We start from the raw sequence: 21,358 nt of genomic DNA on the forward strand, positions 1-21,358 counted from the left end.
GCGTGATTGAATGCAGGCGTGTGCTCCTGTGTGTAGACAAGCTGCGGGTCAAAAGCCTCCACACCCTCATCCCGCTTCCCCTCCCTCCCTTTATCACTTCTTCCAAGTTCCTAGTCATGTTGCGGCCTGGCTTTTGGGCAGCTTGTCTTCACTGTGAATCGGAGGGAAAGCAGCCGCAGAAACGGCACATTTATCCGCTCAAAGCCAGCAGGAATGCGTCGTTGGACTCGCACTTAGGAAGTTGGTCGACAGATGGTTTATAACTGTCTGCATCGTCATACTAATCAGCAAACATTAATTAAAGCACTTTGCCTTGAAATAAAGCAGCATTGCATCTGTCACTCGGTCATTATGTTCATATTCGCTGCTCCGCCCAATCCCTTAACTTCACTTCTGATCTGCACACTTTGGATATGATGCAGAAACGCTGTGTTTGTATGGAATCATATAACTCAGACGAATCCTCCTCGTTCCTCCGTCTCTGTTTTGTTCTTGCTTACAAACACTGCGACTGATCACATCCACTCAGTGCGCAGCGGCTTGTCTCTGTTCATGTCCCTTTTCCATGCGACTAGAGAATACATGAACATGACAGAAATGGCTTTCTCAGTGCAGACCAACAGAGAAAATGAAAAGACCGAATGATGACAGTCTGGCAGCTCTGTCCTCCACATGCATGCACAATGTGGTGTAGCTGTCATTTGGAAATGTGCTCATTTCAAACCAGATGATACGAGACAAGCTCTGAACAGTGAAAATTATGCATGAGGCAATTTGGTGTTCCCCACAGTAATAAGATGAAGATCAAGCAAGATGCACCTCGCTATCTGTTTTGAGCCTTGCTATCACCGCATCTGTTATTAGCACATTATATAATTCATCCTGGCATGGGCCTGAAATCAATCAGGCTCATGCAAGGAAGAAAACATCATAACAGTCTCCTCACATTACTGAAATAATGCCACAGTGATTGATGAAAACATGTATTTGTGCTAACAATTATGATCAGAGTCATTAAAAGAACAAAGCTCATCACGCAGCGTCCGTCTCACGCTGGACTCCACAAATTTAAGGACCAGAGGAATTCACAGGAAATTCCAGTAGCTTCAGCTGGGCTCTTCACGGCACACACACACGCACTGCAGCGCTTGTGGTGTCCAGACGCATCCTCAGACACATATGTGTGCGCATACACACACACACACAGGAAAAATGGAGAACTGGTTGCGTTGCAGAGCATGGACAGGATGTGCATGGCTGCTGGGGACGGATTAGAGCCATGTTGCTGAAATAAGGAAGCAATTGAAGGACACTTACAGTATCCAAGTGACAGTATTTGCTGTTGTCATGTCAGCATGTGCATGAGTGAGATTAGAGAAAAGCTTAGAGATGCAATTTGAAGGCTTTTTTATTGATAATGCGACAACACTAAGACAAATAACGTCCTGGTTATTTTCTAGGAGACTATTTTGAAGAATTAAAACAACCATATCTGAGGTATAAGCAGGTGCTGGATATGACACAAAACACAGGAAAAAGTATCAAGCTTTTATAGTTATGATGACTTTGACAAATGGTGTCTGGGATATGTAAAGGGTTACATCCTTTGACCACCCAGCGGACCCCGAACAGAATGCTTAACGTCAGCGCAAAAACTATACAATACAAAGAGGCAGGTTTTTCTCATCTGTTCCAGTCTGTTATCTGGCCCGACTGCCTCGACAGCAGAGTTGGTCTTTTGGACAGCCTGCTGGTGTGCGAGTGTGACAGGATAGGAGGAGCAGGTTTTAGCTTACAGTCAACATCGAAGGAGCCAGCAGCAACCAATGGCAGGGGTGAACACACAGGAAATGATGTGTGTGTGGTTGGAGTGACTCATGACCTCAGTATGCCACAGATGAGTTGTCCAGATGTGTCTCCACCCCCCTCGCACTCTCACTGTCTCTCTCCCACTTTCATTACATTCTCTGTGACTTTTTTTTTTTCTTCGTCCCTTTTTTTACTCCCACATTTCACCATATACTTAGTCTCATTCTGTATTTGACAGTGTCTGTTTCTTGCCCTTGCTAATTATGCCAGTCGCTCAAAATCAGTCAGACATACGAAAGTGGTGATGTAAGTCCCACGTGACACTGAAAAGTGTCGTTTTTTAACCTCTTTACCTTTTGTTCAACAAAAAACACAGAATACATATATCTGAGTTGATTTTCCTGTTTAAAAATATTAAAGTGGTAAAGATTACTGCTCACTAAATAAATGCTTGCTGAAGGTGCTTGAGCTGCATGTGCACACTTCAGTCTGTGCAATATTCATTTTATTAACACATCAAGACTCCCCTGCAGCCATGCTAGCAAATCCAGATGAAAAGTGGATTATAACAATACCATTTGCAGTGCAAACCCAATGCATTTTAAACATTTGTTGTTGTTTTTAAATTACTTTGAGGGACGCATGTAATTTGCATTTCCTCATCACTTTTCTCACCATTTTCTATTATAGGAAGCATATTGTGAATGAGCTGTGCTGGTGGACGTCATTCATTAGAAACTTTGGTTAGGACTGTCGTATTGCAGCAGGAAGCAGCCTTTGAATACATATGGCCCTGCTGAAAATCAGTGAATCTGTTGTTTCTAACATATGTATGAGTGCTCCGAGCTCTCCCAGAAGGACGCTGAGATTTACACTCAGTAGTAGATGCTGATGCTCCACGCTATGCACTGGAGGGCTGATCCCAGAGCTGTCACTAAGCCTCCCCTCCCTGCTTGTACTGTGAGAGCCACAGTACCTGCTCCCCCTGCACGGTGAGCTACAGTGTGCTGCTTAGCACAGACACTGGCCTGAAATCTCCTTAAGAGGTCATGTGCTGCTAAAAGGCAAGCCAGTCAGCACATATTCAAATCTTCTCTCCATTCAACACTTTATTCAGCTTTAAACTGCTCTCTCTCTCTCTTTCTCTCTCTCTTTCTCTCTCTCTCTCTCTCTCTCTCTCTCTCTCTCTCCCTCTCTCTCTCCTGTTTTGCTCACACACATTAACCCTGAACTATGAAATAGGTTTTAGTCCTCAGTCAACACTTTAGTCCACCAAATTGTCCACTTTCTTTCCCTGCGAGCTTTGTATGGCTTCTGGATCTCAACAGAACCACATTCAGAGCCAGACTTTTATTTTGTTTTGTTGTTTTTCGTTCTTTCTTCTCTCCCTGTCTGTGTGTTTCTGGGGTGACGCCTTCGCCAGATGCCATAGGGAGTGTTTTGAAGTGTGGGAGGTTGGCGAGGGGAAGTGGGGGTTGGTGTTAAAGCTTCATTTACAGTTTAAAAGTGACAGTTCAGAGGCATCGAATCCATATGAGCTGCATTAAAAGTAATGCTACTGATATATAACTACACCATTGATCCCCCTGTGTTAGCAGCCGAGTACAAGCAGTGGGTGCCTGTGAAGATTTATGCCCCTCACTTGTACTCTTACATATAGTTACTGGAGTAAAATGGCAGCGTAGCATTGCTCCATTTAGCAATACATTTTGGATACATTATGTAGACATCCACTTGGCTGTAGTTTTTCTTAGACCAACAGGGAGCACAGAGATGAACATGAAAACACATAGAAAACAAGTTGTTTAGAGAGAGCAGGGGGGAAAAAAATGAATAAGGCAGCCGGTTCTGTTTTTTCAATTATGCTGTGTTGTTTTTTATAGCATAGTTTCAGACAGACAGAGCTGCAGTTAATGAATCCAGACTGTTTTTCCACCTCTGGGGAACAGACAAAGGGGAGGGATAGGGGGATGATGCATGGAGGAGGAGAGAGAGGGAGAAGGAGAATGGGAGGAGATAGAAAAGTCTCTGGCTTTGCTGGAGCCATTTCTGTGTAGCAGAGGTGGAGGAAAATGGTGAGCAGAGGGTGGACATTTCATTCAGGGCGTTCAGTAAACTGGTAGAATATTGCACAATCCCCTCTTCTCTCCCCCCTTTGTTTATCCATTGCTTAATCAGTGAGTCAGTGTGTTGTGGGGCAGCTGGAAGCGTTTAAACAGAGAGCTCTGTGTTAAAAATTAAGAGCACCTTTGGGAATATAGCCCCTGATTCCCATAAACTTCAGAAATGCTGCTGCACAATGCCCAAGTTTCCTTAGTGGAAATCAGATCTCCTCTCTTTCTCCCTCTTTTTTCTCCTCACTGTCTTATTTTTCTCATTTTTTTTCCCTTCTCCTCCTCTCCACCCATCTGCATTTTTCTTTTATCTGTTTTCCACTTTTACTCAAACCCAAACTATTTGAAAGTGTTTCCCTCCCTTTGCTAGTCAATCTTCTCAGAAAAATGTGTCACATTTTCTAAACACAGAGGTCTCCTCTGGAGTCGGATTTATTGCTGTAGAGCTGGTAAGCTTTCACTATGCACTCTTTTATTGCGCTCTTTTGCAGAGGAATCTGCTTTGTCATTTCCCCCACCCAGGCTTTTCTTTCCTGGTGAGAGAAATCGATCCTCTGGTCTGCCCCAAATTACCGCAGTGACCTGATCGCCCTGTTAAACATACCAGCATATCTGACCTCCACGCTTAGCACTGAGCACTGCATGACCAAGAACTCCTGCAGCACGACTTCAGCCACATATCTGAGGTGTTTGTGCATGTGTGCGAGTCAGTGTGTGTGTGTGTGTGTGTGTGGATAGTTCAGTCGAGAGCAGAGCTTGGGGCAGCTGTGAAAATACAAATCTTGTGGCTCATGAAGCCCTCCTCCCCACACTTTCTCTCATTCTCTCTCTCTGTAGCTCACTCATAGGCAGAAGTATAGCTTTCATTCCCTGTCCTAAGATAAAGGTTTTACAGTCAGTGTTGGAAGGAGTATTCAGATCCTTTGCTCAAGTAAATGTAGCAAAACCACATTGTAAAAATACTTGGTTACAAGTGAAAGTGCATTAAAGATGAATGCAAGATTATTTTTTTGGCGTTTAGCCTTTATTTGATAGCAGACAGAGGCAGATACAGACAGGAAATGCAGGGAGAAGTGCGGAAACACATGCAACAAAGGTCTCCCAGCTAATTTGTACTACATATGTACTGGATGTGAAAACTGAGTAACTGTTTGCCCTAAATAACTTACCATTTTAAAGTGTAATAGTATGTTAATGTGATGTTCCCATCTTGTTTCTGCTGCCCCCATGTGACCAAAAAATATCTGTAACTGCATGTTTATTGCATCGTCATCAAAAGTCCAAACTGTGCAGGCAGAATGACCCCTGACACTGTCACGTCATACATTATTGGATTATTGTGTTTGCATTTTTTTTAAGGATTATTTTTTGGCATTTCAGCTTTATTTTGAGTGGAGCTGGAGTGTAGTTTGATATTTTGCATTGCATTTTATACACCCATTATAGATTTTTATCTCTGTTTGCAAAGAAACGTCTAACTGCAGCTGTCAAGTAAATACAGTGCTGTCAAAAGTTCAATATTTTCCTCTCAAACTAGTGGTATGCAAGTATAAAGTTGTATAAAATGGAAAAGCTTAAGTAAAGTACAAGTCTATCAGAAGTATACTTAAGAACAGCACTCGAGGAGCACTTGAGTTACTTTCCAAGACTCATTATAGTCAATTGATCATTCTGGACCTTTAATATCCTCACATCTCCTTCAGCTTTAACAATAGCTTTCTGTCTCCGATCCTTGGCTCAGACTCAGTGCGGCTGAGCTGGTGTTTGAGGAAAGGAAGGAAGAGGAGGGAACGAGGGAACCAGAGAGAGGGGTATATTAATGTCTCGTGTTATTCTTTTTCACTATTTTTCTCCTGTCTCAGACCCTCCCTATGTGGTCCTGCACCGCTTTCAGAATAGTTTGGACAGCAGGGGTATTCCACTTTCTGGCCTAATTTCTGTTTAAATTCTTTCGACTGTAACTTTAAGTGTGATGCCATGTGCACACATCTAGGTGTGTGATTTTCGGCGACGGGTGGGGCACTGGTCTTCCCCATGAGCTGAGCCTCGGGAAAAATAAACTGAGCAGAAACTGCACGCCCATTGTCGCTTAGCTACAGCTACGGCAACATGACCCTCCTTCAGGCAACAAACAGCGTGTCTCATATTCTGTCTGTCCGAGTGACTTTGAGTGACAGACGCATTACCAAGACACTCGCTAATTGGAGTTGGCTGCCATCTCGTTTGTCAGTCATGAGAACAGCCCCAAGTTCAGGCCTGAAAATCTGGATTGTGTGTGAACATGTGTGTGTGTCTGTTGTAGAGTGAGAGTGAGCTGTCAAAGTAGCTGCTACACGGTATTGCTGACTAATTTACCTCATCACATGACTATGAGTCAAACCTCAGACCCATCTGCTGCAAGTATGTGCAACAACATAGCACGCTCAAGTTCAATTCCAGTCAAAATCAACCAATTCCAACACTGTTTTTGCCTCCTCTGCCCCTCCTGTGTCCCATCTCACCCCCTCCTCACCCCGCCGCCCTGTCTCTGTCCAGATGTGGAGCAGATGGCCATCGACTGGCTCACCGGAAACTTCTACTTTGTGGATGACGTGGATGACAGGATCTTCGTGTGTGACAAAGATGGGCAGACATGTGTCACCCTCCTGGACCAGGAGCTGTACAACCCTAAAGGCATCGCCCTGGACCCCACCATGGGGTCAGTTTGATCTCTTACTTTGTGCCTCATGTACAAACACACACATAATCATGCAAAGACAGGTACCATATGTGTGCTGGTTTTCTAAATGCACTTATGCTGAGATCCTGGTCTAAGTTCATAGTTCATCCAAGCTCATAGTCCCATGAGAGCAATAGGAGGCAGACCTTTGTCGTCTGTCGTTGTTACCCAATTTTAAAACTCTGAGTTGGAATGGGGGAACAGGCTAAAGTGAGGTTTGGACTTTGGAGTAATTGAGTACAGATGTTCTGTTTGCACTGTGGTATGCTGACTGTATAGGTTTCGAGTGTAAAAGCATGTTTTTGTTTCAGCTCTTTTGTTTATGACCAAACTTTCCAACTGAATTCCTGAAAGCGTGTGTATATCTGTGGTGCATGTTGTGTGTGTTTGTGTGTGTGTGTGTGTGTGTGTGTGTGTGTGTGTGTGTGTGTGTGTGTTTGAGTGCTTGTGTGTTCGGAAAAAATTAACAGCACAAGTTTGAGAGCGTGTGTGCTTATGTGCAGAGTTACACACATCGTTTTCATCCCACGCAATTTCCTCAACTGTAATTGGTTCTTCCAGTAATCAGTTCAGGTTGTTTCACCGGAGCAGTTTTGTTGTTGTTGTTGTTGTTGTTGTTGTTGTTGTTGTTGTTGTTGTTTTTGTGGTCTGCTGTGTCATTCGAGGAAGAGCAAAAATCATCCTTTTCTTGTGCAGTTGAATTAGTGACCACAAATCTTTCTCAAAAATCCCACACTGACTGTTTACAATAGTCACCCTAAAAAAGTAAAATTGACAAAAAACGTCATCATGTCTCTACTCTCCATCCAGTGGTTGCTGGTTTCTCCACTGTGACAGGGTTTTGTGAGGCTTGCTGTACACGGTGAATGTTTATTCCGAATCTTACAGGAAACCAGTGGAGGGAAGGAAGAACACAGGTAATGTGGGACCATCGGCTTGTTCTGTGTAGCTGAGCTCTGAACCAACTGTAAACGGTTCAGATCGGCTTGACTGAGACACATGTAGGGGGAATTACAATAATCAAGGCATGAGAAAATGAAAGTGTGAATCAGTAGTTCAAGATCTGTAGACGACAACATGCATCTGATTTTTGAGATATTTCCTAGCTGAAGAAAACAGGACTGAAGTAGTGAAATGTTGGTCAAAAGTCATAAACTGATCAAAGATGATTTTAAGACTGTTAGTGGTAGACTTGATATTAGAGTGAAATGGACCAATAAACTGATCAACTGCAGAGGAAAAGTTATAAGGACCAATTAACAGAATTTCAGTTTTGTCAGGGTTTAGGGGTAGGTTCAAGTTATTGGGTTTAGCAGAGAAATAGATCTGTGTATCGTCAGCATAAAGGTGATTAGACGTCCTGAAAACGGCTAATCAAATGACGTATTGGAAGTAATGAATACAGAATATGAATACAGTGAAAAAAGGATTGGTCCAAGGACCGACTCCTGAGGGACACCAAACAGCAGGGGAGCCGAGGAGGCCAATTAATTGTTGAGACAGACATTAAAATGTGTATTTTTGTCCAATAGGAATGTGACTATTGTAATTGTAACAGAAATTGTAACAGAAATGCCAACACAGTTATGCAACCTGTCAAGTAAAATGCCGTGATCGATAGTATCAACGGCAGCAGTCAGATCTTGTAGGATGAGATGAATATTCACCTTTGTCTGTGTGTACAAGAATATAATTGGTTACTCTCAGTAAAGCACTCTCAGTACTATACTAATTTAAGTCTGTCAAATATTTTATGACTATGGCTTGCTTGGAGATTGGTCTGTAAGTCCCAATGTTCGTTGTTTTTGGCAGTGGTTAAAAACATATAGAAATCATGATGATGCTGTGTCATGCTGTGCTTGGTTGTAGTTCCTGTTTACAGTGAAAATGTGTTCCTTCAGACTACTGCTCCCTTATAAATCAAAGTGGAGGACTTCAGGCATCTTTTTTTGTGCAAATAGCAGTCAAAAACCTACAGATATTCAGCAATTATTCAGCCTTTAATCTTGCTTGCTGTCTGCCCTCAGAAATGTTTCCTACCTCTCTCCTTTTGCAGAATGAAAAGCTGTATAATTATTGTCTCCCTGTGAAGGAAATAAGGGCAATGAATCAATTAGAACAAAGCCAGATGGGCTGATAATTAAACTATTTTCCAATTCAGTTGATCTACCCATCCATCTATCCTCAATCCAGCCTGATCCCTTTATCCCCACAGGAAGGTATTCTTCACAGACTACGGTCAGATCCCTAAGGTGGAGCGCTGCGACATGGACGGCCAGAACCGAACCAAGCTGGTGGACAGTAAGATTGTATTCCCCCACGGCATCACGCTGGACCTCGTCAGCAGGCTGGTGTACTGGGCTGATGCCTATCTGGACTACATAGAGGTGGTGGACTATGAAGGCAAGAACCGGCACACCATCATCCAAGGCCTGCTGGTGAGAACAGCTGCACTGGACGCACTGCGCACCCATTATCTCCCATTAGCAGGAAGATAATCTCTCTGAAATTTGCTGTCCTTGTGTAATGCTATACATAATGCTTTAAAAACTCCAGCGTGCTTTAGAGTTCCCTCTCCATCTATAATGCACCTTGTGTTTCTCCTGTGTGCACCTGTAATGTGTTCTTGCCCAGTGAGTTATGAGCAGAGACATTTGCTTTTTCATTAAAGCCGCTGATTAATAGTGTCTAATACTGAGGTTGTTGATGTTGCAGCCCTGGTGAAGCACGGTGCTCTTAAATGTGTTACCGTAGCTTTTACTGTGATCTGTGGAGAAGAAATGGCTTTCATTTACTCACTGACCCTAAGGGCACAGACACAGACGCGGCAAAATCAAAAAAAAAACATCTCTCGCATTGTGTGTGTGTGCACTTGAGATAGGGCATTAGTGCACGCACATCCTTCAGGTAAAGGTTAAAAGGAAGTGTTTTATGTTTTATTAAGTCTTGACCTGCCCTCTTAAAGCTGCATAGGAAACTTTTGTGTGTGTGTGTGTGTGTGTGTGTGTAAGAACACAGATCCTAAATTCTAATCAAGATGCACAGATCCTGCCTGCTAATTCAAACTCTTTCATTCATTATATTTGGACAAATTCAGATTTGAAGTTGGCCGGTTAGTTACAGCCAACTGGAATCTGAAGTTTGTAAAAATAAAGTAGCACATTTTCTTTTCTCATTGCTAACCTTGATATGATGATGAATAAAGGTGAGAGTCATGTTCCCTTATAGTCTGATACTAATAGGTTTCATTCACTGTGTCACCTCAGGAGAGCACTTCCCTTCAGCCACTGATAGTAAGCCTTTTTATCTGTGCCTCTCTACACCCCAGTGAGCTCCTCACAGCCTGCTGTGATCGACCACAATGACATCCCAGGTTTTACAGTATGCTGCTGTAGACATGGCCTCATGGGACACTGAGTCACTGCCCTAAGTCTGCTCAGATGTGAAGGATCTTGCCTTGCTTTTCTTCCTGATTTTGTCAGATAGACGCACGTTTCTCTGTGAGCTCTGTCTATTGACAGCAGTGGAAACTTTCCTGCTAGACACGTCATTACTTTGTAATACCAGTTTGTGCCATGGCCATAGAAAATACTGGTTTCTGAAAGTCAGGTGTGCATCAGGACACTCCAAAAAGACTTACTGTCAACACTGTAACCACTGTTCTACAACACAGCACATAGTATATTAGAGGTGGCCGTGGAAAAAATACCTCTGCTCCATGCTACATTACCAGTTAACAGTCACTTGTGACATGAAACTAGCCATGGGAAAAAATGACTAAAGAATATGTTTACAACATGGAGGATGATTCAAACAGAGCCTATCGTGTTATTAGGTATAAGCACAATAATACACTCTGAGGTTTCCAGATATAGAAAATGATGGACTGGAGTTGTAGGTGGCATTGTTGCATCCATTCTGTTTTTATATGAGGACACATCATCGTGTTACTGCTTGTATGTATGTATATAAACTGAGGAAAGGCTCACTTTGCATAAACACAAGATGCTGTATGAAGGTGGGGCAGGAGTGTGCATCATTTAAAGAAAAAAATATCAATGGCAGGCTATTCACTTTTCAGCAGACTTTCTTAGCTGACACTTAAACACAAAGCTGATATAAAATTCTTTACGATCTCAAGAAATACTGCACTGGTACAATATATATAATTATTGTAGAAGCTTTAATCTGTTTTGTGCTCATGAAGGGAAGCAAGTTCTGAGCCAGACTTCATGTGCAGTTTATATAAAACAAAGACAGGACTAATATGTTTCATTCAGAGAAGGATTCAGTACATCTCCCTCTCTTTTACTCTCTCCATCAACCCTTCCATCATCTCCCCATTTCCCATTTTTCTCTCTTTAAGATCGAGCACCTGTACGGGCTGACCGTGTTTGAAAACTATCTATATGCCACCAACTCAGACAACGCTAACATGCAGCCTAAAACCAGCGTGATCAAAGTCAACCGCTTCAACAGCACAGACTACCTAGTGGTGACCAGGGTGGACAAAGGAGGAGCTCTGCACGTCTACCACCAGAGACGCCAACCTCCAGGTAGACTACACACACACATACACATCTGAATGCTGTATTGACGCTTCTGGTTATGTGACTTTATTTTCTTCTTGGTGTCCAGTGCGGAGCCACGCATGTGAGGAGGATCAGTTTGGGAAGGCTGGAGGCTGCTCGGACATCTGTCTGCTGGGGAATGGCCACAAGACCCGAACCTGCCGCTGTCGCTCTGGATTCAGCCTGGGCAGTGATGGCAAATCCTGCAAAAGTGCGTAGGACTACTAGGCTGCGAACATCTTCTTTCAAAGAAACTTGTTAAACCTGCTGTCATCTCCTAGTAACAGAGGAGCAGAGGGGTCGTTTAGTTGAATACGTTAGTCTAGTCTGCCTGACTCATTGATCCTTTATCTGACTGAGGTTTGAGCAAGTGAGAATCTTTGACCCTGACCATGCCTGTATCAGTGGAGTATCAGTGGCCTCATTATGCTGTGTATTGATAAGTCCATGACGCTGTCTGTGGTGGTGGAGTAGCAGATGGCTTTGTGATTGCACCTCTTTTTCTCAGTCCTGCAGTTCTGTCAGTTTTGTCTTCCATCTATACTATTCTCTAAACTAAAAAACATATATGACAATTCTGTACTATATCGTAGCTTACTATACAGTATAATAAACAAACGAAGCTGATAGCTAACTTGAAGAAATGATTGACGCTTCGAATAATTATTTTAAAGTAACGGATAAATTGGACAAACTTTCCCACTGGATAAACGGTTAAAATAGCTAGCTCAAAGTAATGGCAAACCTCCTGGACTGAAAAATGAAGCCAACACCAAATGTGCCAAAAACAAGTGCAGTTCCTCAAATGGCCACTGGATTCTGCCTCCAAAAGCAAGTCAATCCTAATAGACTCCCATATTAAAATGAAATGAACATGTTTACAGCCTGCTCTCTTTATCTAATTTCCCAGTTCATGACAGCTGTATGGAGGGTACATTTTTATATAACTCACTTGTTTAAATTATATTAAGGCTTGAAGTTCTGCATAATTATGGGCGTGGTTGCTTTAAGTGACATCTAGCCACTAGACTTCAACAACCAGGCTTCATTCTGCCGCCTCAGTTTCACCCACACTCCACCTCTTTTTTGGATTAGCCGTTAATGTTAATAAATAAACTGATGAAAGAGTTAATTCTAGCTAATAGTTATGAATAAATGGTTGAAATATCCACCATTTGGTACTCTGCGTGGTCATAGTGCGAGCCAAACTTGACCAAGCTGACCTGAACGTTGACAGTTCAATTGTATGAAAACCTTATTGTAACAATATGTATTTTTCTATAGTTTGATGTATTTAATGAAATACAGGTTAAAATCAGTTCAGATGAGCTCATTTGGAACATGGTGGATGGTGGATCACTTGATCTCGTCTGACAGGGCTGTGGGTACCCCTGCACTTTAACACGGATTCAGCACATCCAGAGCCGATGTGTGCGTGCTCCCAGCATAACTGTAAGTATTAACTTGGGAGCCGCAGTGATTCAGCTGTGCTGACCTAAAGCCAAGGGCAGCCAAGGTTGGCTCAGGGATGCGGTTCTCCCCTGGGCTGCAGATTTGGAAAGAGCTATGAACAAAGTAGCTGAGCAATACCATAACTTAGTCTATCTAGCTCTCCACTGACCTCCTCCATAAAGCTGTCAGGCTGATTCAGCTTGTTCTAAGAAGTGTTTTAATATTCTATCAACCAATAATAGCATTATATTGATCTGCCTCCTGAGAAAAAAACTGTCCTTGAAAATGACACAGTTGATTTAATTAAATGCAATCCATCCTCCTCTCCCTTTGAAAAACACTTAATTTTCATTTCAGGCTTTTGCTGATCTTGCACATTATTTGCTTGTTTGATCAATACTCATTATTTGTTTAAAAAAAGCAGTCATGAGTCTGCATCTAATTTTCTCATTCTTTGTCAACGGAAATCGTTAAAGAACAGGATATGGGCAGGTGAAAGAAGTTCATTGCCAACTGCGCCTGTTAAATTATCCACATAGAAAATCAGGTCTAAGCTGCAGGGTTTGTCCTTTCTTTCCTTGTTTTGCTGCAGAACCCGAACACGAGCTCTTCCTGGTCTATGGTAAAGGTCGCCCAGGGGTCATCAGGGGCATGGACATGAATGCCAAGGTGCCGGATGAGTACATGATTCCAATAGAGAATCTGATGAACCCCCGAGCTCTGGACTTTCATGCTGAGAGCGAGTTCATTTACTTTGCCGACGCCACCAGCTATATCATCGGGCGACAGAAGATTGATGGAACAGAGAGGGACACCATTGTGAAGGAAGGTAGGGTAATGACAGCTAATTTGAGAAAAAAAAATATGCTGTAGCATATAGATGAAGAATATAAGGACCAAAATATAGGTCAGTAGGATTTTGCACTTGTGCAACGATGTTCCTGAAATCATTTGCTAGCATGTGGTTGTGTCTTTCTAGACCTGTAAAAACAGACTTTCTTACTGTATGCGTCAGTAGGCAGTAGTCTAGTATGAAATGAAGATTTAAATCTGACAGTATAAAGAATTTAAATCTTGATTTGTGCTTAAACTTTGCAGTCAGTAACGTGTTTATGTGTGCTGTAGCAACTGGCTTCTCACCAACAGTATGTGTCTGTCTCAGGGATCCACACAGTGGAGGGCATAGCTGTTGACTGGATGGCTGATAACTTGTACTGGACAGATGACGGACCCAAGAAAACCATCAGCGTGGCCCGGCTGGAAAAGGCTTCGCAGACCCGCAAAACCCTCATTGAGGGAAAAATGACTCACCCTCGTGCCATTGTAGTGGATCCTCTACACGGGTGAGGGGACAGAGAGATAGAGGCAGTGATGGAGTTTAATGTTTTTGTTCCAGGGAGAAGGGATAAAGATCGTTGAGCCAGATCCAGGCTAAGATTTACACAGCCCAGGTTGAGGTTTAGGTGGTTGTTAAATGAAGGATGACGTGTGTCAGTGTGTGCTTATTAGGCAGCATGCAGTGAAAGATAATGATGGGTGGTCATTTCTTCTGGTCAGCTGCTCTGACACTCACCTCTCAGTAAACTCTCGTACAGTGCCTCCTATGTCTGAGCTATTTATTGGTTTTATTACTCACCTCTTGTGAGGAGTGTTGCTTTTTTCCCCACTGTCTCTTGTCCATGTCTCTTCACAATTTCAGGCAGACAGCCTTTTGCCATTTTTTATCACTGTTGTTGACCGTTATCATGATTACACTTATTACACACTATTTATTAAAGCTGATGGAGCATTTTGTACTTCAAATGATTGATTTCCTTCACAAGCTTGTTATATATAGGCATATCTCTCCTCCGCTCTTTCAAATGGCTCTTAATCCTGCCGTGTATGCATGTGTCTTATTGATATGACCTCCTGCGCTCTCTCCTGAGAAACACACGCTCACACACGCGCACACACTCGTTGGATTTCTAGTGACGGGGTGGTGCGTTTCCACACACTTCCCGGGGGAAAGGCACTCGCCTCCACTAATGCTTGTAATCAATCAGGCTCAGAGAGAAGAGGGAGGGGGAGGAGAAATGTGCAGAGAGGAAAGGAGAGGAGAATATGAAATGTTAATGCTAATGTCAGTCATATTCCAGCAAGGGGATTGTGTCTGATTTTGCACAATGTTGTAGAGAGCCAGCTGCTCACAGGCTGAGGCTGAATCAGTGGAGAAGATTGACAGGTCCTAAAGTACCTGGGTTGCCTGTGGGCAGATCAACAGAGAAGCACTGTGGAGCTGCCTCACTGTATGCTCTAATGAGTGTTGTGTGCTTTAGGGCAGACAGATAAAATGTCATTGCCTCTGTTTATGTCAAGAGATTCTTCAAAATGCCCCAACAAATGTTCTCATTGTTCTGTCTGGCTATCACATTTTATTCAATATGTGTACCCATGACAGTTCCCTTGTTGCTTCCTCAGGTGGATGTACTGGACCGACTGGGAGGAGGACCCTAAAGAGAGCAAGCGAGGCAAAATCGAGCGGGCGTGGATGGACGGCTCCAACCGAAATGTGTTCCTGACCAGCAAAACAGTCCTGTGGCCTAACGGTCTGAGCCTGGATATCCCACAGGGCATCCTCTACTGGGTGGATGCCTACTACGACCGCATTGAGATGGTCTACCTCAACAGCTCGGAGCGCAAGGTCAGCACTCGCTCGCCATCGTCAGGATTATTTTACTGCAGTGAGTCGTTGACAGGAATAGAGGCAGGAGATTATTCTGACAGGGTCTGAAGCTGTGAGTGAGCTAATAAGGACTGAGTTTGAAGCAATGAAGGATTGTGGGTGGTCTCATCACATTGCACTCCAGAGTCTGTGGGCTTGAGCCCTTTTAATCCTGCTCAACCCTTGTGGCTGAATTGATGATATTTTGTTTTCGCTGGCCTGTGTGTTGGCCACATTCTGGTTGTGTGATGTTGTTTTTAGCATTTTAATTTCTAATGCAGAAAATGGAATAGTATGGTTTGATATAAAATGAATGAAACTTCAAGAATTTACCCACATATTCTGGATACCACTGAAAAGGATATTTTAGGGTCACGTGGGTTTATGATGTGCTTTTTCTGTACCACTGTTGCTTTGACATTCATTAAGTTCAAATGGCCTTAATTTAAGGGTAGGGCTGCCATATATGCTTTTTAGATTTCCAGCTCATTAAAATGCAAACTGGTCAGAGCTAAAGAAGGCTCATCACATCACATTTTATTCTCACCATGAATTAATATGAATCTGTTTTTTCAAACAGTGGTGTAGTCTGTTTTGTAAAGCTGACTAAATCTTGTTGCTTTTCCCACGTCACCAGACGGTGTATGAAGGTCAGGAACTGAACCACGCCTTTGGTCTGTGCCACTATAAACACTTCTTGTTCTGGAACGAGTATCGTAGTGGCAGCATTTACAAGCTGGACACCACCACTGGCACGGCCTCTCTGCTGCGCAACGAGAGACCGCCCATCTTTGAAATCCGCATGTACGACGCTCAGCAGCAGCAAGGTGCTTGGAAACACATCACACGTCCATCCATTCATCCATGTTATTCCAGAAATTTGTATTTGCATTAACCCTTACATATCTGCACATTCATGCTTGTCCGTCTACAGGCTCTAATGCGTGTCGTGTGTACAATGGCGGCTGCAGCAGTCTGTGTCTGGCCATTCCAGGAGGCAGGCAGTGTGCCTGTGCAGAAGACCAGATACTAGACCCAGCTGACAACACCAGCTGCAAAGGTGAGTTCCATCATGAATGTTTTGTATGTGCGTGTGTGTGTGTGTGAGACTGACCTCTCACGGCATTCAAGCCATGCAAGGTTTGTTTTCGGTATGTTGGATCAGACGAGTCAAGCTGTGTGACTGCGTGTTTCGTTGGAACTGCTTGACAAAAATATTTGAACCAGCAAACAGTCGAGAGGTGTCCGCAATCACAGAAGCACCGGTACAATAAAAACTGCTTTATTGAAGCCCAGAACAGTCGAGGTGTTCCTGTTATTTTGCCCAGCCCCAAGTGGATCTAAGTGCAAATAAAATACAATGCAGTACACCAACACCACAAACAAAACCAACATCTCTGACAGTCTCAATGAAAACCAAATATTAAAATCTCTGTAAAGGCTGTGCTGTCTATGATAAAAGTCCTCAGTCCAGTGTGTGTGAGGTGGATTTTTACTGATTGGTTTCTACTTTAATGCTCTTTTCCACAAATTCAGCCTGTTTTTCCTTCTGTTGCAAAATTTGGTAACACCAAACTGTGTCTTGTCGTTAATGACCTCTTTTTCACACTCCTTTTCTTCCTCTTTCCCTCCTTCCACAGCCAACCCATCGTACGTACCCCCTCCTCAGTGTCAGTCTGGAGAGTTTGCTTGCAAAAACAACCGCTGCATCCAGGAGCGCTGGAAGTGTGACGGAGACAACGACTGTCTGGACAACAGCGACGAGGCCCCTGAGCTGTGCCGTGAGTTACTGCACGCACACACGCACCACATCTGACATGGTTTCACAAACAGCTACCCCTCCTGCTGGTCCTGAGTCAGATGAGCTACAGCAGTCTGAATTTGACAGTTTGGTTATGCCAGAGTGAAATGAGAGAGCAGACTCTGAATCTAGTGAGTATGTGTTTATATGTACTAATTTTGTATATATATATGCGTACATGATATGTGAGAGTGTACGTGTGTGTGTGTGTGTACATGTGTGTATGTTTGTGCAAGGAGAAATGTAGCAATGTCTGTGGATCTGGAAAAGCTCTCAGTCTGCTTGTCTGTCTGTGGTTGCAGTGCAGACGTGTTCCCGTCCCAGACCAAATAAAAGCCTGTCCAGAAAGAAAATACTAAAATAAGTTAACAAAATAAGCTAAAATATCTGCTCTCCCCTTCACTCATTGGCACCTCACGTCCCTCCTCTCTTTCACCTCTCCATTCCCCGTACGCCTCTCCTCTACATGGCCTCTCATTTTTCTTTGTTTGCTTCTTGCTCCTCAATGCATCCTTTCTTCTCTCCAGACCAGCACACTTGCCCCACAGACAGATTTAAGTGCAAGAACAACCGTTGCATCCCTCTGCGTTGGCTGTGTGACGGCGACAATGACTGCGGGAACGATGAGGACGAATCCAACACCACCTGCTCAGGTACACAGACAAACATGGCAGCTGACGGGTGTATTTTATTTTTTTTTGTTGTTGTTGTTGTTATTAGTGTTGTTCACCACTCGACATGATCTCCACACTGTGTTGTCTTTTAGCTCGTACCTGTCCACCGAATCAGTACTCATGTGCTAGTGGGCGCTGCATCCCCATTTCCTGGACATGTGACCTGGATGATGACTGTGGTGATCGGTCAGATGAACCTGCTTCTTGTGGTTGGTCAAGTAATTCTCACAGTATAGCTGTCGGGTGATTTATAGCTGTTTGCGCAGGTCGTTTTGATACTTGAGTGTGTGGTTTTTAGGAAGTATAAGCAGCAAAGTGTCTTAACTCTGGTTCTGTCCGCAGCCTACCCCACATGCTTCCCCCTCACCCAGTTTACCTGCAACAACGGACGCTGCATCAACATAAACTGGCGTTGCGATAATGGTTAGTGTCTGCTCCTCATTCTCTCCTCCCTTTCTCCTGTGTGCCTGTTTGCAGTGGCAACTCCTCTCTCTCCTTTGTCACAGCGTGCTGTGCATGTTTTGCCACCTTCCTCATATTGGCATACACTCTTCTGTTTGTCACCTTGTACGTTGTGTGTTTTTACGTTTTTCTCTCCTGTCTTTTGTTCTGTATTGTTGGTTTTGTTGTTCCATGTTGTGCTGTTCGCCCACTCCGCTGTCTTCCGTTGGTTCTGTCTTTCAGAAAAGGATTGTGGGGACGGCTCTGATGAGTTGAATTGTCCAAACCTGACCGGTTAGTGCATAGATCAACATGCACCACAACAGCCATGACGCTAGCTTAGTTCTAGGACTGGCCAAGCTGGCTCAGAAACAGTTAGGGCTGCTTTTCTGCTAATTGAACATGGCCACAAGCTGAGGCCAAAACTGCCGCCATTCATTTACTGTAGACAGGTTTGAAGCAGATTTCGAGGAGTGTTAGATTTAATGTATCGTAAATGTATTATTCAGTCAAATACATGGGAAACTAAAAGTGTAGTTGTTGGGTTTGCAATCCAATGAATGGAACTTAATTTAATTTGTATGGATATAATGGGAATGCCAGGTTGAAGTAGTTTAAGCACAGAATAGATTTTCTTTCTCTGATGACTGTGAAATTAACTGCTGTAAAAAGTGCTTCAGATTAGAAATCAGGTTGCTCTTTTACATTAGCATGGGTATAAAAGTGCTTATGATGCTCCGCTGCCAAGCTCAATGTATCAGCACTCGGTACATTCCCTCATGGTGCATGGTCTGATCTATGCAGTTTCTGTCATTATTTACTTTCTCTTCTGTCATATTCTGTTTCATTTGCATTCCATGGTTTCCACTGCCACTGTGATAATTGTGAAAAAAAAAGAAAAGCAATTGCTTTCTGTATATTTATGCATATATGTATTTCCCTTTGAGGCAGTGGGCGCCTCATAAGGCATGAGAGTGGGTGTTGTATGACTGTGTTTGTTTTTCAGATAACGACTGCGGGGACAACAGTGATGAGGCAGGCTGTAGTCACTCCTGCTCCAGTGCTCAGTTCAAGTGCAACAGCGGCCGCTGCATCCCTGATTATTGGACCTGTGATGGGGATAATGACTGTGGAGACTACAGTGACGAGACCCACGCTAACTGCACCAATCAGGGTCTGTGTCTTAACCTGCTGATCAGGTGGTGTTTTCCCTACACCTGCTGACAGTTAGGGAACTCTTCACTGCAGCGGATAAAGAATAAGCATTTTTAGATAGATAGAGATAAATTACAACTATGCAACCATGAGACATGTTATCTTAAAATGTATGTGTTAATATTAAGTGTTTCTGCAGTCATATCGGCAGCCCACACTTGCTCTCATAGAGTACTGGGCAGGTTTGTTGTGCCTTGGTGTTGATTTCCTGCCCTTGTTCAAACAGCACACCTGCAGGAGGATGTCATACCCTGTAATTAAGACAGCTGAAATAACTTGCGAATGTCAATGAAATCTATAAATATACAACCTGGTCTGGCTCCTCTCAGCCGCAGTAATGTGTGGGGAGATGACAGTCCACCTTGACCTGCAGAATCTGAACTATCTGAATTAATTCAGAAAAGAAAATCAAGGACAAGAAGAACATAGATGGCATGTTGAAAATATGAGTTGCTGCAGCTGATGTGACTGACTGCAGATGACACAACCTAATAACGTATGATAATGGATTCTTCCTAAACCCAACCTGTTTCCTCTTGGATTTGCTTTGCACACCTGGACATAAAAAAGACAAGAGAAGCTGCACCTGAAGAACTTTTAGTAACAAGTCAACATTAAAAGCTAAAGCTGATGTTAAAAGCCACATTTCACAAAGAAATAGCTACTGGTACTTTCTTCTTTTTTTTTTTTTTTACAGTATTTATGGAACATAGCTGTGACGGTGGTCTTTATTATCATGTGTGGATGGTTCCATCTCTGCACTCTTTTGTCATTCATACTCCCAAAGTGCACTGGGCATTCAAATCATAGCTAGTATTCACATTTAAGTCAGTAGATGTAATAGGTTCCTGGCACCAGTCTAATGGGTACCACCACTGACACCTCATAACTCTCACTAACCGTTTAGGGTGAGTGATTTAATAACTGCTGTCTTTTAAATAACAGCAGGACGTGATGTATATATACCTGCTTATAATCTTCTCTTAGTTATAACGCTTCTGTTAAGAGCAACCTTGGAACAATAACAAAAATGACTCAGTGGCAGCTGGTGTTTATCACTAAAACCATGACCCACTAAGAATGCATTCTTGAATCTGTTTAGTCTTTCCTGTTGCTAAGACTTGTTGCCATCCACAGTTCTAATAGACAGCTCGTTAGTTTTTGTTTTGACAGTCTTTTGATGGGGAACACTGTCTCTGCTCAAGGCTGTGTGTTCTGATTTGATTAACGCAGGCAAGAATCGAACACAATGTCATTTCAGACTTTCATGATGTGTGTCTCTCTCTGCAGCCACACGTCCCCCTGGAGGTTGTCATACTGACGAGTTTCAGTGTCGAATGGACGGCCTGTGCATCCCCTTGCGTTGGCGCTGCGACGGGGACACGGACTGCATGGACCTGAGCGATGAGAAGAACTGTGAGGGCGTCACTCACATGTGCGACCCAGCTGTCAAGTTTGGCTGCAGGGACTCTGGTGAGGACACTCCAAATTAAGAAGCGTGTAAAGTACACAAAGTTAGTTTAAGTGCTTCTTTTTAACCCTGCCTTCTGTCCACAGCACGCTGTATCAGCAAAGCCTGGGTGTGCGACGGAGACAGTGACTGTGAGGACAACTCCGACGAGGACAACTGTGAAGCGCTGGTGTGTAAGCTCTCTCACCATGTGTGTGCCAACGACTCCACCATCTGCCTGCCTGCAGAGAAACTTTGCGATGGCACTGATGACTGCCCAGATGGCTCTGATGAAAAACTCTGTGGTAAGAGACAACAGCACCCAGACTGTGTTTCAGTGCAGGGAACGCCATAACAGCATGCAAACCTGCATCTTAAATCAGGGCTTCAGTGGTTTAATAACAGTGC

At 43.4% G+C, this 21,358-nt stretch overlaps 1 protein-coding gene across 2 annotated transcripts in view; it reads left to right on the forward strand.

Moving 5' to 3' along the window:
- Positions 1–21,358, forward strand: part of LOC143336497 (low-density lipoprotein receptor-related protein 1-like) — a 90,492-nt gene that overhangs the window by 33,667 nt on the left and 35,467 nt on the right. For both annotated transcript variants that reach the window (XM_076756708.1, XM_076756717.1), the window contains exons 7-22: positions 6,459–6,621; positions 8,858–9,080; positions 11,009–11,198; positions 11,281–11,424; positions 13,258–13,494; positions 13,828–14,008; positions 15,126–15,348; positions 16,007–16,196; positions 16,304–16,429; positions 17,010–17,150; positions 17,698–17,823; positions 17,937–18,053; positions 18,187–18,267; positions 19,292–19,459; positions 20,791–20,973; positions 21,058–21,255. In XM_076756708.1, coding sequence (XP_076612823.1) covers positions 6,459–6,621; positions 8,858–9,080; positions 11,009–11,198; positions 11,281–11,424; positions 13,258–13,494; positions 13,828–14,008; positions 15,126–15,348; positions 16,007–16,196; positions 16,304–16,429; positions 17,010–17,150; positions 17,698–17,823; positions 17,937–18,053; positions 18,187–18,267; positions 19,292–19,459; positions 20,791–20,973; positions 21,058–21,255 — 2,691 coding nt within the window. The remainder of the gene's footprint in view (positions 1–6,458; positions 6,622–8,857; positions 9,081–11,008; positions 11,199–11,280; positions 11,425–13,257; positions 13,495–13,827; positions 14,009–15,125; positions 15,349–16,006; positions 16,197–16,303; positions 16,430–17,009; positions 17,151–17,697; positions 17,824–17,936; positions 18,054–18,186; positions 18,268–19,291; positions 19,460–20,790; positions 20,974–21,057; positions 21,256–21,358) is intronic.

Source organism: Chaetodon auriga, chromosome 2 (assembly GCF_051107435.1).
Source record: "Chaetodon auriga isolate fChaAug3 chromosome 2, fChaAug3.hap1, whole genome shotgun sequence".
Lineage (NCBI taxonomy): Eukaryota > Metazoa > Chordata > Actinopteri > Chaetodontiformes > Chaetodontidae > Chaetodon > Chaetodon auriga.